At 45.2% G+C, this 15,335-nt stretch overlaps 1 protein-coding gene across 2 annotated transcripts in view; it reads right to left on the reverse strand.

Annotated features, from left to right (window-relative positions):
• The window catches only part of STAM2 (signal transducing adaptor molecule 2), a 112,486-nt gene that overhangs the window by 10,910 nt on the left and 86,241 nt on the right, over window positions 1–15,335 (reverse strand). For both annotated transcript variants that reach the window (XM_029605498.1, XM_029605497.1), the window contains exon 13: window positions 1,542–1,723. In XM_029605498.1, coding sequence (XP_029461358.1) covers window positions 1,542–1,723 — 182 coding nt within the window. The remainder of the gene's footprint in view (window positions 1–1,541; window positions 1,724–15,335) is intronic.

Here is a 15,335-nt window from a genome sequence, read left to right on the forward strand (position 1 = left end):
TCAGAGACCCGGGATCCATCGGTGGAAGGGCGGCCATCAGCGCCTCCAACCTGGACAGCAGTGGTGCCAGTGCTGCCGGAATCGGGTCGATGACAGGTTCCACAATCTGTGCCGGAGGAACCTGGAGATGTTGCATTGCCTTGACTATGGCCTCCTGAACCAGCCGGTCCAGTTCTTCTCGGAGACCTGGAGCAAGCAACCCCAGCTCCGGAACAGAAGAGGGAGGCAGAGGCACAGCCGGAGGGACCACCTTTACAGGCGGAATCGCGGCTCCCAAACCCCGATCGGGTGAGGATGGCCTCGATGACCCGGTTGCAGGAATAGTCGGTGCCTTTCCTGGACGGGGCTTCTTCGACGGTGGCGAGGTCGATGACTTCGCTCCCTCGACGGTCCAAGTCTTGCGATGTCGATGTCGCTCCCTGTGATCCTGAGGGGGAGGTAGCGGATGTCGATGGCCGTGAAGACGTCGATGGTGGTTGGTCACCGGCCGGTGGTCGATGCTGGTGCGAAGTCGACGGTGCCGGTTCTGATGACGTCAATGCAATGGATGGAGTCGGGGTCTGAGCACGGAAGAGGAGTTCCATCTTCTCCATTCTGGCTTTGCGACCTTTTGGTGTCATGAGGGCACATTTGGTGCAAGTCAGGACATCATGCTCATGGCCTAAACACATTATACAGACTCCATGGGGGTCTGTGATAGACATGGTGCGAGTACAGTCTGGGCACCGACAGAACCCCGACGCCATGGCCATTGAAAAAAATCGGGCCGCGGTACAGTCGATGGCCAGTAGGCTGCAAGGGCCACACTCGACGGTAATCGACGGAAAAACGGAGAAAAACTTACCGGAGTACCGCGGTCGAAGAAAAGTTAGAGGAGGGACCCCTGTGGGGCAATTTAACTTTAAATAATTCCGTGAGGATAATTCCTGTCAGGAATCACTTTAGAGCTCCCCTAAACCGCGAAGCTACTGCTGCGCGGAAAAAAGAAGACTGAAGGGGGACCCCTGCTGGCTGCAGGGTTAGTGCCATATTGGGCATGCCCAGTAGGGGCCAGTCAAAGTTCTGGAAACTTTGACAGAAGTTTTCCGTGACTGGGCTCCATCCTGATGATGTCACCCATATGTGAGGATTACCATCCTGCTTGTCCTGTGAGAAAAAAACATTACACAAATGTACCATGTGACTATCTCAAAACAAGTATGGCACTATGCAAGGACATGCAAGGATGGAAGAAAATTATGACTGTTGCATATTTTCAGACTCTTACATTGCAGTGCTATATAATAGCAAGCCATTTAAAAGCAATTTCTCTCTCTCAGCAGGTTTATCTTAGAATATGAGACTGCACTAAAGCAAACAAAATAATGCTTCAACAGTCTTAAATGTTCCAGGATATGCCTACTATTAACCTTACAGACAGGAAAGTTTAAAATTTCCAGGAGAATACTAGTTTCTCTCAATTCTGTAGGAAACAGCAGATTTGAAAAATAGCAAAGATAAGTAAAGTGACTTTTTGCTGGTAAGAAATATTCAGGAAATACCTTAAATATGGTGGTTGAGCATTCTGAGTTGTTCCTGCTGAGTTTATAGTTGGAGGCAAGGACCTCAAAGGGCCAATTTGGTGATCAGGTCCTAGACTGTATCCCTGGGGAAGAGGGACCTGCTGAATTTGATGAACACCCTGTACCATGTAGCTCCCACCTTGTGGTTGTCCCACATATGCCTGTTTACAAAAACAGAAAACTCCCCATGAAATAGTGATCTACACTGGCCCCTGGGGTCACTGCTCAAATTCTTTGCTAACGTTAAATTGTGTAAGTTAGGATAAACTTTAACAATATTTCTACAATCAATCCCTTCAAACTGGTATTGATCTTCATAAAAGTATGCAAATACAGACATTATGCACAAATTTCTAGAATGAACCATGAAAATAACTTTTAGTACCTTCATCTAAGTGTTAGAAGACTTACATTACAAAATATCAGGAAAAGGGTCATAAAAAGATCAATTGTACAGTGAATGAATATGCAGGATATATATTTTCATGCAACAAAGGCAATGCATGCAAATATACCACATACATATTCTCTATGGCTATCCTGCAATCGAGACTGGTCTGTGGCATTCTAGGACTGGCGCTGCCTACCCCTGGTGTACACCAACAGGAAAATACAGAATCCAAACACATCCTCACTGTAGTGCAAGTCACAGGAAATCTAAAATAGTAATGTATTAGGTTAGGGTTCTTTTCTTCCCTATGGAGAACATTCAAAAAAATGTATTTAACGGTTTTATATACCGATATTCATTGGGGATATCACATCGGTTTACATTAAACGTGAAACTACGCTTGGGTAGCGCTTGACAGAACGTAAAAATAAAATATACAAAACATAGAACAAGGGATATGTGCAGAACTATATATATTAATTACAAAATAACTAAAGTGAAGGTTACCTATTAGTTACAAAATAACTAAAACGAAATTACATGGTACAGAATTAATGAATTATATAGTACAGAAATAATAAATTTGGATCAATGCAGCTTAGCAATGAGAGAATATTGTATACGTATATAGAGTATAGACATCATAAGGGAAGGGTCCATAGAGGAAGCTGGGTGGCTGGGATGGGTAGGTTTAGGTGTAAGCCTGTGTGAACAGCCACATCTATTTTTTGCTTGAAATTCTTTGGGCAAGCTTCCTGACGTAGATCTTCTGGCATTGCTTCCATAAGGCCGGACCGGCGATGGAGAGCGCACGTGCTTTTGAGGTTGCAAGGTTGGTGAGTTTGGGGGAAGGTGTACGTATCGTGGCAAGGTATTGGTTTCTGATCAGTCTAGAGGAGGAGTGGAGTAGCAGTGAATCATTGAACCATTTCATATTGGGGTTGTGTAGTGCTTTATGTATGACAGAGAGGGTCTTATATTGGATATGGGATGCGATTGGGAGCCAGTGTAATTCCTTTAAGACTGGCGAAATGTGCTCATTTCTGCGTGTATTGGTGAGGATCCGGGCAGCAGTGTTTTGCAGAATTTGAAGTGGGTGGATGGAGTTTTTGGGTAGACCTAGGAGAAGTGAGTTGCAGTAATCAATTTTAGAAAAAATCATAGCTTGTAGTAGCATGCGAAAGTCAGAAGGATGGAGCAAGGGTTTTAGTTTTTTTAGGGTGTGTATTTTGAAGAAACACTCTTTCAACGTTGAATTGATGAATTTCTTAAGGTTGATTTGATTGTCTAGGGTGACCCCTAGATCTCGTACCTGTTGGGAGAACGAAATTGGGGGTGAAAGTGAGTGGTGCAGGGGGAGGATATTAGGGTAACTTTGTGGTGAAATGAGCATAAGTTCAGTTTTTGCAGTGTTAAGGGCAAGATGAATGTTAGTTAGGAGCTTGTTGACTGAGAGCAGAGTGGATTCCCAGATGTTAATGGCTTTAGGAAGGGTGTCAGTTACAGAAATAAGTATTTGCACGTCATCTGCATATATATAGTGGGGAAGATTGAGATCAGATAGGAGGTGACAGAGCAGTAGGAGGTAAATGTTGAAGAGGGTAGATGACAGGGAGGAACCTTGCGGAACAGCTTGGTCAAGGGGAATTGCTTTGAACTCATGGTTTCCGATTTTGACTTTGAAGTTTCTATTGCTGAGATAGGATTTGAACCAACTGTGGGCAACTCCAGTTATTCCAATTTCATTAAGGCGCTGAAGGAGGATATTATGGCTGTGGTGTCGAAGGCCGAAGAGATGTCGAAGATGGCTAAAATATACACTTGTCCTTTATCTAGGCCTTCCCACCGGAAGAGTCGGCGAGGGAGAGAAAAGCTGAGACAACGAAAGGGAATGCCGAGAAACTGAGAAAAATTCATCGCTCCAGTGAGAGATAGACCCAGACAGAGACACTGAGAAAGAAGAAACCCCACCGGGAACACAAAAAGATGCCATCCTCCTCTAAACTAAGAATTAAGAGAGAAAAGTAAGAAACGCGCCGCTCAGGGCCGCCTACATACCCTCCCTGTGCTCCCGAACCTCCAATCAAGGAGGGAGCCGCGTCCTTGCTGACGCCTGGGAGGTCGGTCATTTCAGCCCTCAACTTCGGCCCCGTTCAGCGGTGCCACGCGCCTTGCGCTGCGCTCCGAAGGGGCGCGACCAAAAGGGGCCTGCCCCTTAGTGCGCCCCTTTCTACCTAAATTCTCAGCAACTACCACCAAGCTTCTCTACACTGGACTTCCAATCCAGCAAACCGCATAATCATTGCCTTCATCTTGCTTCCTGACTACTCATCTACCTCTGCCTGCTCAGCAATTACTGTATGTACTACACCTACTATTTATCCTGTATACAAACTACTTACAAACTATTTATACATTGTATGCAAATTTACCTATTATCTCTACCTGTATACAAACTCAGCATTTAATGTACAGCTTTATCTTACCTTGGCACCTTAGCCATGTCACCCCCTTGCTCTATCCAAGGTGCTCCAATACCCACCCCTCTAAACACCCTTTCCCCCCCAACACCCCATTGCCACATCCTTACCCACCCTCGTTGCACCCCTACACTCCTACCATGACAAGCTACTTAAGCTCCCCAATCCCATGCATTCATTTCCCCCACCACAGACCTCTTCGCCCCCCCCCCCTCCTTTCAATATGCTCCCGTCCATCACAAGTCCCTTATATCTATCCTCATTTCCCCACTTACCCAATTTATAGGACTCGCAACCCTCTCCATAATTCTCTTCAATGCTCAATCCATCTCCAAAAAACCCATCATCCTCGACGACTTACTGACTGTAAACCAGACATATGTGCTATCACAGAAACCTGGCTTAAGGCCACCGACATTGCCCTACTCCAGCAACTCCCTAACCATATCTACGATATCTACAGCACCCCTAGATCCAAGAAACGAGGCGGAGGTCTCCTCCTAGCAATTAAAAAGCACTTACCCTTAAGCCTATCAACATTGAAACCCCCCCCCCCCCCCCAGGCTTGAGATAGGGCTCTACAAATCTCAAGAACTACAAATATGCCTTGTCTATGCTCCCCCTAACCTTCTAGATCTAAACCCTTCCCCCCTCATCGAATTTATCAATGACATCAATATTGATCTCCCCACCATCATTCTAGGAGATTTTAACCTCCATGTCGTCGCCCTACCCCTCATCTTGCGAAGCCTTTCTAAACTCTCTCGAGGCCATTGGCTACAAGCAAATTATCACCTCCCCTACCCACAAAGCAGGCCATACATTGGACCTGTTATTCATTAACTCTCTCAACACCCCCACATGCACCCCAGTTCCCTGGTCCGACCCCACCCTCATCAAAACCTCCCTCTCCATTAAGACACCCATAACACACCATCCAGACACCAACACTATAACCTTCAGAAAATCCTGCCCAAGCGAGGACCTTAGCTTTGCCCTGTCCAAAGCCCTATCCAATTTCAACTGCTCCAATTCTGATGATGCTATAAATTCCTGGAGCTCCCTCACCCTGGAAATTGCAAACAAATTACGCCCCATCACCACACGTAACCTTAACTCTTCTACCAAAAATCAAAAACCATGGTACACGACTGACCTAAAACACTTGAAAAACAGCCTCAGACAAAAGGAAAGAGCCTGGCGTAAAGACCCATTGCCACATAAGACATCCTCATTCAAATCAGCACTGCACCAATATAGAACCTTCACCCTCAATGCCAAACTAGACTTCCACGCCAAAAAATTTCATGATTACATTTACAACCCAAAAGCCCTTTTCTCCTATGTCACTGAACTTACAAAACCAACCCCTCCTCTCATCCCCGACAAAGAGGCAGGCAGCAAATGTGAAGAACGGGCTCTTTACTTTCATAATAAAATAGCAAACATCCTCCTTTGATTCACTCCAGACCCTCAACCCATCTCACCCTGCCCACGCCCCACAGCTGCCTCCTTCAACTCCATCAACCTTACATCCTCCTTGGAAATAGCCACTATCCTCAAAAAGATCAGACCAGCCACCCACCCCTCTGACACTGTCCCCACCAAAGCCCTCCTCACAATACCTGACACCATAGCTAAACCACTGGCAGACATTATTAATTGCTCATTATCAATTGGCATTGTCCCTGACTCTCTCAAACATGCTGCAGTCAAACTCCTCCTAAAAAAACCATCCTTGAACCCAGATGACCCAGCCAATTTCCACCCCATCTCCAATCTCCCTTTAATCTCAAAAATTATGGAAAGGGTTGTCAATTATCTGACTACTTGGAGGAAAATAATATACTGCACGCTTCCCAATTTGGATTCCGTAAACACCTTAATACAGAAACCCTCCTAATCTCCCTTACCGATTTCCTTCTCAGAGGCATGGACCAAGGAACCTGCTATCTTCTAGCCCTCTTGGACATATCTGCTGCCTTTGACACTATAAGCCATAAACAACTCCTCACCCGCCTAGCACATATTGGCATCTCAGGAACAGCATTCCATTGGTTCACATCATATCTCACCAATAGAAAATTCTAAGTTAAAATAGGCAATGCAAAATCTGCCCACCATGTGCTCTCACAGGGAGTTCCCCAAGGCTCCTCCCTTTCCTCCACCCTCTTTAACATATACCTTACCCCCCTCTGCCAACACCTAGCCGACCTTGGTCTCAAATTCTTCATATACGCTGATGATGTGCAAATCATCATACCCATTCAAGACACCCTGACAAATGCCTTGACCCACTGGAGAGATTATCTTGCCTCCATCAATGCCTTTCTATTCAACCTTCACCTAGCACTAAACGCTTCAAAAACTGAGCTGCTCCTCATCTCCAAACAATCACCCCCCAAACCAGCCATTGCAAATGATCCCGCCTATTTCACCTTCTTGAAGCAGCCCAGTGCACGAAACCTAGGGGGGTTCAGATAGATCAAGAGCTGAACCTAAAAAAGCATATCAATCAGATCCTCAAAGAAGGTTTCTTCAAACTTAATGTCATGAAGAAACTGAAACCCCTTCTTCATGCCAGTCATTCAAGCTACTCTCAACAAAAATGGACTACTGCAACTCCCTCTTCCTTGGCCTCCCCTACTCTACAATAAAACCCCTCCAAATGCTGCAGAATGCAGTAGCAAGAACTTACTCTAATGCCCGCAAATACGACCACATCACTCCCCTTCTCATGAACTTGCACTGGCTCCCAAGCCCCTCTTGCATCATATATAAAACTCTAACATTGACCCACAAAGCTATACACACACAATTCAAATTGGATCATTGAGCCATTCTGCCCTGTAAGTTCCAACAAATCCACCAGAGCCTCCAATAATGGAAAACTCCACATACCCCCACTAAAAAAAGCACACCTTACTACCACAAGGGAAAGAGTCCTATCTATTGCTGGACCCACGCTCTGGAACTGCTTGCCCCCCTATCTCAGACTCGAGACTTGTACCTCTAAATTCAGAGCCAACTTGAAAACCTGGCTTTTCAAACAAGCCCATCAACAATAACACCCTTCTCACCACCATGCAAACACACCGGAACCATGCAAATATTTCTGAACCTTCTATGCAAATCCATTCCGAACCCTTATATATAGTTATTTGTGTTGTTTTTATCTGGTTATACAAATATAATCCCAAAGTTCTTTGGCTCTCATATGTTTCAGAGTAGCCTGATTCCTATGTACATTCAACCTACGTTCTTACAGTTCCTATCTCTCCATCCACACCTCCCTGTTTTATGTAATTTCCATTCTTTATGCTTTGTTGTTCGATGTAAACAGATATGATGTCCCCACTAATATCGGTATAGAAAAGTTATAAATAAATAAAAATGGTCTGTCAAGAGTAGGAGGAGGGTTTCCAAGCTATGGTATTTACAAAAACCATACTGAGAGGGAGAGAGAAGTAGATGGTCTTCAAGGTAATCAGTGAGTTGCTGATTGATCGTTTTTTCGAGGAATTTTGAGATGAACGGAAGGTTTGAGATGGGGGCGGTAATTGGACAGGTCGGTGGAGTCAAGCTTAGGTTTTTTTTAGTATTGGCTTGGCTATTGCTTGTTTAAGGGGGTTGGATACTGAGCCTAGGGTGATGGAGGCATTTCTAATATTGGCAATGGGTTGGGCTATTATGTTGGGGATGGAAAGGAGATGTTTTGTGGGGATTGTGTCTGAGGGGTGGGAGGATGGTCTAGCTTTCTTAAGTATTGATTCGATTTCTAGAGCAGTGGTGGTTTCTAAGGAGTTTAGGCCTGTGAAGGGTTTTTTTGGATGGGCTAGGGGGGCTTTTTGAGGGGTGTGGGTAGATAGGGAAGATGAGGGGAAGCGTGTTAGCAGTTTATTGATTTTGTCTTGAAAGTAAAGTGCGAGTTCCTCACATTTGGCTTTGGCTTCTTCTTCAGGTATAAACAGTAGGTGCTGATTTAGTTAGCGTGACAACGTATTCAAAGAGGGCTCGTGGATTAAATTGAAATTGGTGTATTTTGGTGCCGTAGAAGTCCCTTTTGACATTGTTTAACATTTCTCTATAGCAATGTAGTGAGGATTTGTATCGGGTTAGGAGTGTGTGTGTGTGTGGGGGGGGGGGGGGGGGGGGGGCGGATCTTTGCGCCAATTCTTTTCTATTTTTCTAAGATTATGTTTCATGTCTTTTAGTTCCTGTGTATACCAGGTGTTTTTTGCATTATAATGGAATTTTGTCTTGATAGCAAGGGGCAGACATTATTGGCCACAGTATTTGTAAGGTTGTGCCACGATGAAAGGGCAGCATCTGCATTCGACAGATCTAAGTTGTCGACAGTGTTAGACAGGCCAAGTTAAAGTCATCCCTTTTACATGTTTTTCTGAAGTGTATGGTGCTATTTGAGTTAGAGGGGGCAGGGGGCTTCTTTATGGAACAGGAGGTTCTTATAAAGTAGTGGTCTGATCAGGGGATGGGCATGCAAGTTGGGGGGTCCGCTTGTATATGGGAGTTGGTGAAAATTAGGTCAAGGGAATGACCCGCTCTGTGTGTTGGAAGGTTGCCGATCTGTTTAAAGCCTATGGCATTCAGAGCTTCGAGAATGGTGACGCATGAGGGGGTTCGTGGTGTACTGTCAACATGAAGATTGAGATCACTTAGAATGATGGCTGGGGTGTCTATGGTTATGTTTTTTGGCTATGTATTCAATAAAGGAGGAGGGGTTACTGTCCAGAATTCCTGGGGGGGGCGGGGGGGAGTATATTAAACAAATTTGCATGTAATGTAGAATTTAATTTCAGGCACTTTTTTTTTTTTTGGAAAGTGTTTTTATTTAAATCAGGGGATTCCCAACCAAGCCAGTCATGTTTTCAGGCTATCCACAATGAACAGGCATGAGAGAGATTTACATGTGCTGCCTCCATTGTATAGAAAGTGCTCTCATGCATAGTCATTATGGATATCTTAAAAACTTGACTGGCTAGCTGTGTCCCAAGGATTGGGTCGAGAACCACTGATTTAAAGTCATTTTTTAAAGAATTCCAATTTTTTAAAATAATTCCCATTACTTTGTGGTTATAGCCATTGCATATATCTGCATATCTCCATAAATGGTTAAGTAAACTAATGCCTATCTTTGCATACGGTTTCTAATCATACGTGACCCTCAAACCTTTCTTCATATTCAGTTCTGCATAAAAATGCAAGTAGAATAATTTTATGAAGTATAATTTCAGATTAGCATTTCAGCATGGTCATGATTTTTATGTTAATATACACATCTTCACTGCATCTTAAAATATTTATGAAAAAAAAAATAAAAAATCTATTTGGGGAGAAGCGGCTTAGTGATTAGAGCAAAGAGTTAAGAACCAGAGATACTAGGGCTCAAATCCCATTTCCCCCAGTGACTATGCTTTTGACTTTGGCAAAGTCACTATTTCTCTACTGCCTGAAGTATCCACTTAGACTGTGAGCTCTTTGGGGCTAATAATGCTGTATGCTGCCTTGAGCCTCATTTGCAAAGACAGGCTAAAATCCCCAAATTATTAATTATAATTAGAAAAGCCACCCATAGTCTGAAAGTACTTAATCAGCACTGTACACTCAGAGGAAAATTTTATCTTTTGAACTACCAGGGAGCAGGTTGATAGGAGCTAGCAGAATGTTCTGAGTACAGTGAAGGGAAAGAGCCTGAAAACTTATTTAGAATAAATTCCCTCTTTGCAAAGGCATGCAGTCATATGTTAAAGTACTATTCATCCATAGTAGAGATGTATTCATCTCAGGCACAGCAGTTTAGATGCAGGCATTTTAAGAATCCTAATTTAAAATAGCTTTGAACCTGTACAATAGAGCAAGGAGTTACTATGCAGAGATCAAGAGCAGAATGCCAAGATTTAGGTTAGAGGTTTCTGCTTTTTTTTCAGGCTGACACAGTGTATCCTAACATGAGATCAGAAGTGTCCGTTCTTCCAACCAGGATGCTACAAACTTCATATACATGCATTTCTGACCCAGACTCCAGCATTTCATGTCCAGTTTAGGCAGTCACCAAAATTTCACAGTACTGTAGAAAAGGAGTATTCTCCAACACACCACATCCACCCATCCGTCCCTATAGATGTTTCACTTCCACAGGTCCTACTTTCCAATGAGGAATACATGAAAGCCTCATTTTCCCCAAGTTTGGTCTTGAATTTATTTTTAAATACCTAATAAAATTAGAAAATTAATCACACAATGGAAATCATTTTCAAAGAAAAGTTCACTTAATGCGGGTAAATGGATTTTTGAAAATTGCTATGATAGTATGCTACATTTACATTTTCCTTTGAAATTTTATTTAGGAATGTTTATGAATCGCCTTACAGATTACAATAAATCTCCAAAAGTGATGTATGTTTTATAAAAAAAAAAAACAATCAGATATCAAATTAATAGAACAAACAAAAAAACCCTATAGGAATATATGAACAGCCATAACATAATACTTAAACTGCAGTCGCACAGCGGCGACCTGGATGCTGATTGCACAATTTAGAGGTCACCTGAATTCTGAGCCTTTTTATTAATGCCAAACATTGGTATTTGATAATCCACTAATCCAAGAACGGTCTCCAAGTGGATTAGAGATTACAGAATGGTTAGGCCATATACAATGGAACAGAACAGAACATGGGTGAATTTATATTTCCTTCATGGTGAATGGATTCGCCAGTACAGACAGAACAAATGATTATATTTCCTTCATAGTAAAGGGACCTAGGTGGTGAAGATAGTTTTTTGTTTTGTTTTTTAAATCGGACTGATGGAAGCTCTGGCTAAACAGTCATGCTTCAGATTTCTTACAGAAGGTGAAAGCAGAGTTGCTTCCCTGTAACAGGTGTTCTCCCAGGACAGAAGGATATCAGTTCTCACAGATGGGTTTCTCACAGATGGTGACATCATCAGATGGAGCCCTGTCACGGAATACTTTTGTCAAAGTTTCTGGAACTTTGACTGGCACACTGAGCTTGCCCAGTATGCCACTAACCCTGTGGCCACATGGGGTCCCCCTTCAGTCTCTTGTAGCAAAATAGTATGAGTGAAAAATAAAAGAAAACAGTATCGAACCCAACTCCACGGGGTGGTGAGCGGGTTTCGTGAGGACTAACATCCTGCTGTCCTGGAAGAATACCTGTTACAGGTAAGCAACTCTGCTTTCTCCCAGGACAAGCAGGATGGTAGTCCTCACAGATGGGTGAATAGCTAGCTATTCACCTTAGAACATAGCCTAATAGCCTTAGAACATAGCGGTTCAACGAGCACCCAAAAATGTGCAACAGGCACAACTAGGGTGCTGTTGGCAAGCAAGAGGCAGCCTGAAATTCACAGCAGGCTAAGGTAGGAAGAGTTGGGTTTTTACACTGGGAATAAATTCCGTAGGACAGACTGTCCAAAGACAGTGTCTTGCCAACCAGCCTTGTTGAGACAGTAGTGGGCTGCGAAGATATGGAGACAGCTCCACGTTGTGGCCCTGCAGATGATGTTGGCAATCGGTAGTATACTACTGACGTTACCATGGCCCTGACTGAGTGCGCCTTCACTCTTCCCTCAGGCCTGCTTGCTGGTAGCAGAAAGCAATGAAGTCTGCCAACCAGTTGAAGAGAGTCTGCTTGCCCACCACAACTCCAAGTTTGTTTTTGTCATAACAAAGAGTTGGGTGGATTCCTGTGGACTGCGGTGCAGTCTAAGTAAAACGCAAGCGCACGCTTACAGTCCAAGGTTTGCAGAGCTCGCTCACCCGGGTGAGTGTGAGGCCTTGGAAAGAAAGTGGGCAAGACAATAGACTGGTTTAAGTGAAAGTCAGTTACCACCTTAGGTAGGAATTTAGAGATGGTACTCAGGTATACTCGTATGGAGGAAATCTGGAGACCAGATTCCAAGAGATGCCAGAGATAGACTAGGAGTTGCGGCATGGGGCAAGAAAAGGAATTAATGCCCTTCTGCTTGGACGCAAATAGGTCGATGTCCAGCTGACCCCACCGGTGGAAGATTCTGCTTGCAAGAGAGGGATCCAGAGACCACTTGTGGGGCTGGAATGTCCGGCTGAGGTGGTCCGCTACTACCTTCTGTGTGCCTGCCAGGTAAGTGGCACACAATAGTATTGAATGCGACAGGGCCCAGATCCAAATCTGCACCGCCTCTTGGCAGAGCAGGTAAGAGTCCGTGCCCCCCTGTTTGTTCAGGTACCACATTGTTACTTGGTTGTCTGTTTGAATCAAGACAACACTGTTGGACAGGCGGTCCCGGAATGCATAAAGGGCGTACTGCATTGCTCAAAGCTCTAGGAAGTTGATCTGACAGTTTGCTTCGGCTTTTGTCCATATCCCTTGGGTTTGTAGGCCTTCAACATGGACTCCCCCAACCTAGGTTGGAGGCATTCATGGTCAAGGTCACTTAAGGAGCCGATTGCTGGAAGGGAAGACTTTCTGCAAGTTGGTCTTGTGCATCCACCAGGCAAGAGATAAACGAAGCTGGTTGGTAATGTGGACTAGGGACGAGAGTGGCTGAGTGGCTTGGTTCTACTGAGATCTCAAGGTCCATTGCATCACTCTCATGGCTAGACATGCCATTGGGGTGACGTGGACCGTTGACACCATATGACCTAGCAACATGTGTAGGTAATGAGCTGAGGCTACGTGCAGACGACGAATCGAGCCGGCAAGGTTGGAAAGGGTGGTTGCGCGGTCGTTGGGTAGGAACCTTTTGGCCACCGTGGTGTCCAGGTCTGCTCCAGTAAAGATGAGATGGTGAGACAGTGTCAAGTGGGATTTCGGGTAGTTTATCAGAAATCCCAAATGGGTGGAGAAGTCGTATGGTGATGTTGAGGGAGTCGAGAGCTCCTTCTCTGGACAGGCTTTTTATGAGCCAATCGTCCAGATAAGGGAAGACATGGATGCCCTTGCGGCATAACTGTGCTGCCACGACTGCCAGGCATTTTGTGAACACTCGGGGTACTGAGGCAAGGCCGAATGGCAGTACCTTGTATTGATAGTGCCTTTGTCTGACTACAAATCGTAGGTACTTTCGATGAGGAGGAGATTGCAATATGGGCGTAAGCGTCTTGAAGATCCAGAGAGCAGAGCCAATCCCCCTGCTGTAGGAGAGGGAGCATGTTGCCCAGGGATTCCATTCTGAACCATTCTTTGTGGAGAAATCTGTTCAAGGCACGAAGATCTAGAATAGATCGGAGCCACTAGTCTTTTTTGGGATTAGAAAATACCGGGAGTAGAACCCTTTCCCCTGCTGAATTGAGGGAACTGGTTCTACAGCCTTGGTATGCAGAAGGTTTGAGAGTTCTGACTCGATCATCCCAGCTCCATGCTGAAATGGGTGGGGAGTCCAGGGGTACAGCTGAAAAATTAAGACGGTAACCATGGGTTATGATGGACAGTACCCATTGGTCTGTGGTGATTGGGTGCCAATTGGTTGCGAAGTGGCAGAGGCTGCCTCCTACTGGTGAACTGGATTTTGGGATCGGGGGGGGGGGGGGGGGGGTGGCTGCTGCTCTCTGGATAGGAGTCAAAATCCAGCTGCAGGTCCAGCTTGGAGAGCTGGCTGCAATCTAGGAGTCCTCGGTTAGCGCGTATGTCCTCTCTGAGGAGCCTGAGCTGTCCGAGCTCGGGACATAGGAGGGTAGTACCTACGTGGGCTATTAAATTGTTTTCTAGTGTCTCTTCGGGCTACAGAAGGGGTATCTGAGGTGATATTTGACAGTTGACGCAGGGTTTCATGATGGTCCTTAAGCTGGGCCACTGCATCCTTGATCTTATCCCCAAACAGGTATTCTCCTGTATAGGGGAGATCTGCTAAATTTGTCCTGCACTTCTGGGCATAGGTCCGAGGCCTTGAGCCAGGCCCAGCGTCTAGTACTGATGCCCGCTGCCGAGACTCTGGATGCTGTCTCGAAAGAGTCGAAGGCTGCTCTGACCTCGTGTTTGCCAGCATCCAATCCTTTTTGTAGGATGGAGGATAAACTCTCCTGATACTGCTGTGGCAGGGTCTCTAAGAATTCTTGGTCTTGCTTCCAGAGATTCCTATTATTGGGTCATGTATAGTTGGTATGCTATTATTCAAGCTATTAACATGGAGTCTTGAAAAACTCTGCGGCCTAATGCAGCCAACGCCTTCTGTTCCTTTCCAGGAGGAGCAGAGGAGTGTGGACGGGATCTTTTAGCCTTCTTTTGGGCTGATTCCACCACTATAGAATGGTGGGGCAATTGGCTCTTCTGAAAACCTGGGGCTTGTTGAACCAGGTATGTGGCATCAGTTTTTCTATTGACTGGATGGTCCCACAGGCGGTGCAAGAGGTCGAGAAGAACTTCGCACACTAGTATTGCCATTACCTCTTTTGGAGCATCTACGAGTTGTAAGACCTTCAACATTTTGTGGCAAGCGTCTTCCTCCGTTTCCAGTTGAAATGGGACAGTTTCAGATATCTCTTTGATAAAGCTGGAAAAGGAGAGGTCTTCCAGAAGAGAACAACGCCTTTCTTCCGGGGATGAAGGCTCCGAGAGAAGTTCCTCAGAAGCTTGTGAGGAATGGTCAGAGGATGCATCCTCCCATGTATCGTAGGGAGTCTCCCTTTCAACCACCGGGCCTCCAGAGGGAGAAAAACCACCAAACCCGAGAGGGTGGGAAGGTGGAATCGATGGATGGCGAGGCAGCATCGATGGAGGCGGCACCGGTATCGAAGGAGGTGGTGCTGGCACAGAGGTAAATGAGGTGCGCCTAGGCACTGATAAACCTGATGGGCCTGGAAAGGGTTCCAGCATTGGTGGGTCCCGTGCAGGGACTGGGCCGGAGGCCGCCTCTTCCTCCTCCGAGGAACCTGGAATG

The sequence above is a fragment of the Rhinatrema bivittatum genome, chromosome 6, assembly GCF_901001135.1.
Source record: "Rhinatrema bivittatum chromosome 6, aRhiBiv1.1, whole genome shotgun sequence".
Taxonomy (NCBI): Eukaryota; Metazoa; Chordata; class Amphibia; order Gymnophiona; family Rhinatrematidae; genus Rhinatrema; species Rhinatrema bivittatum.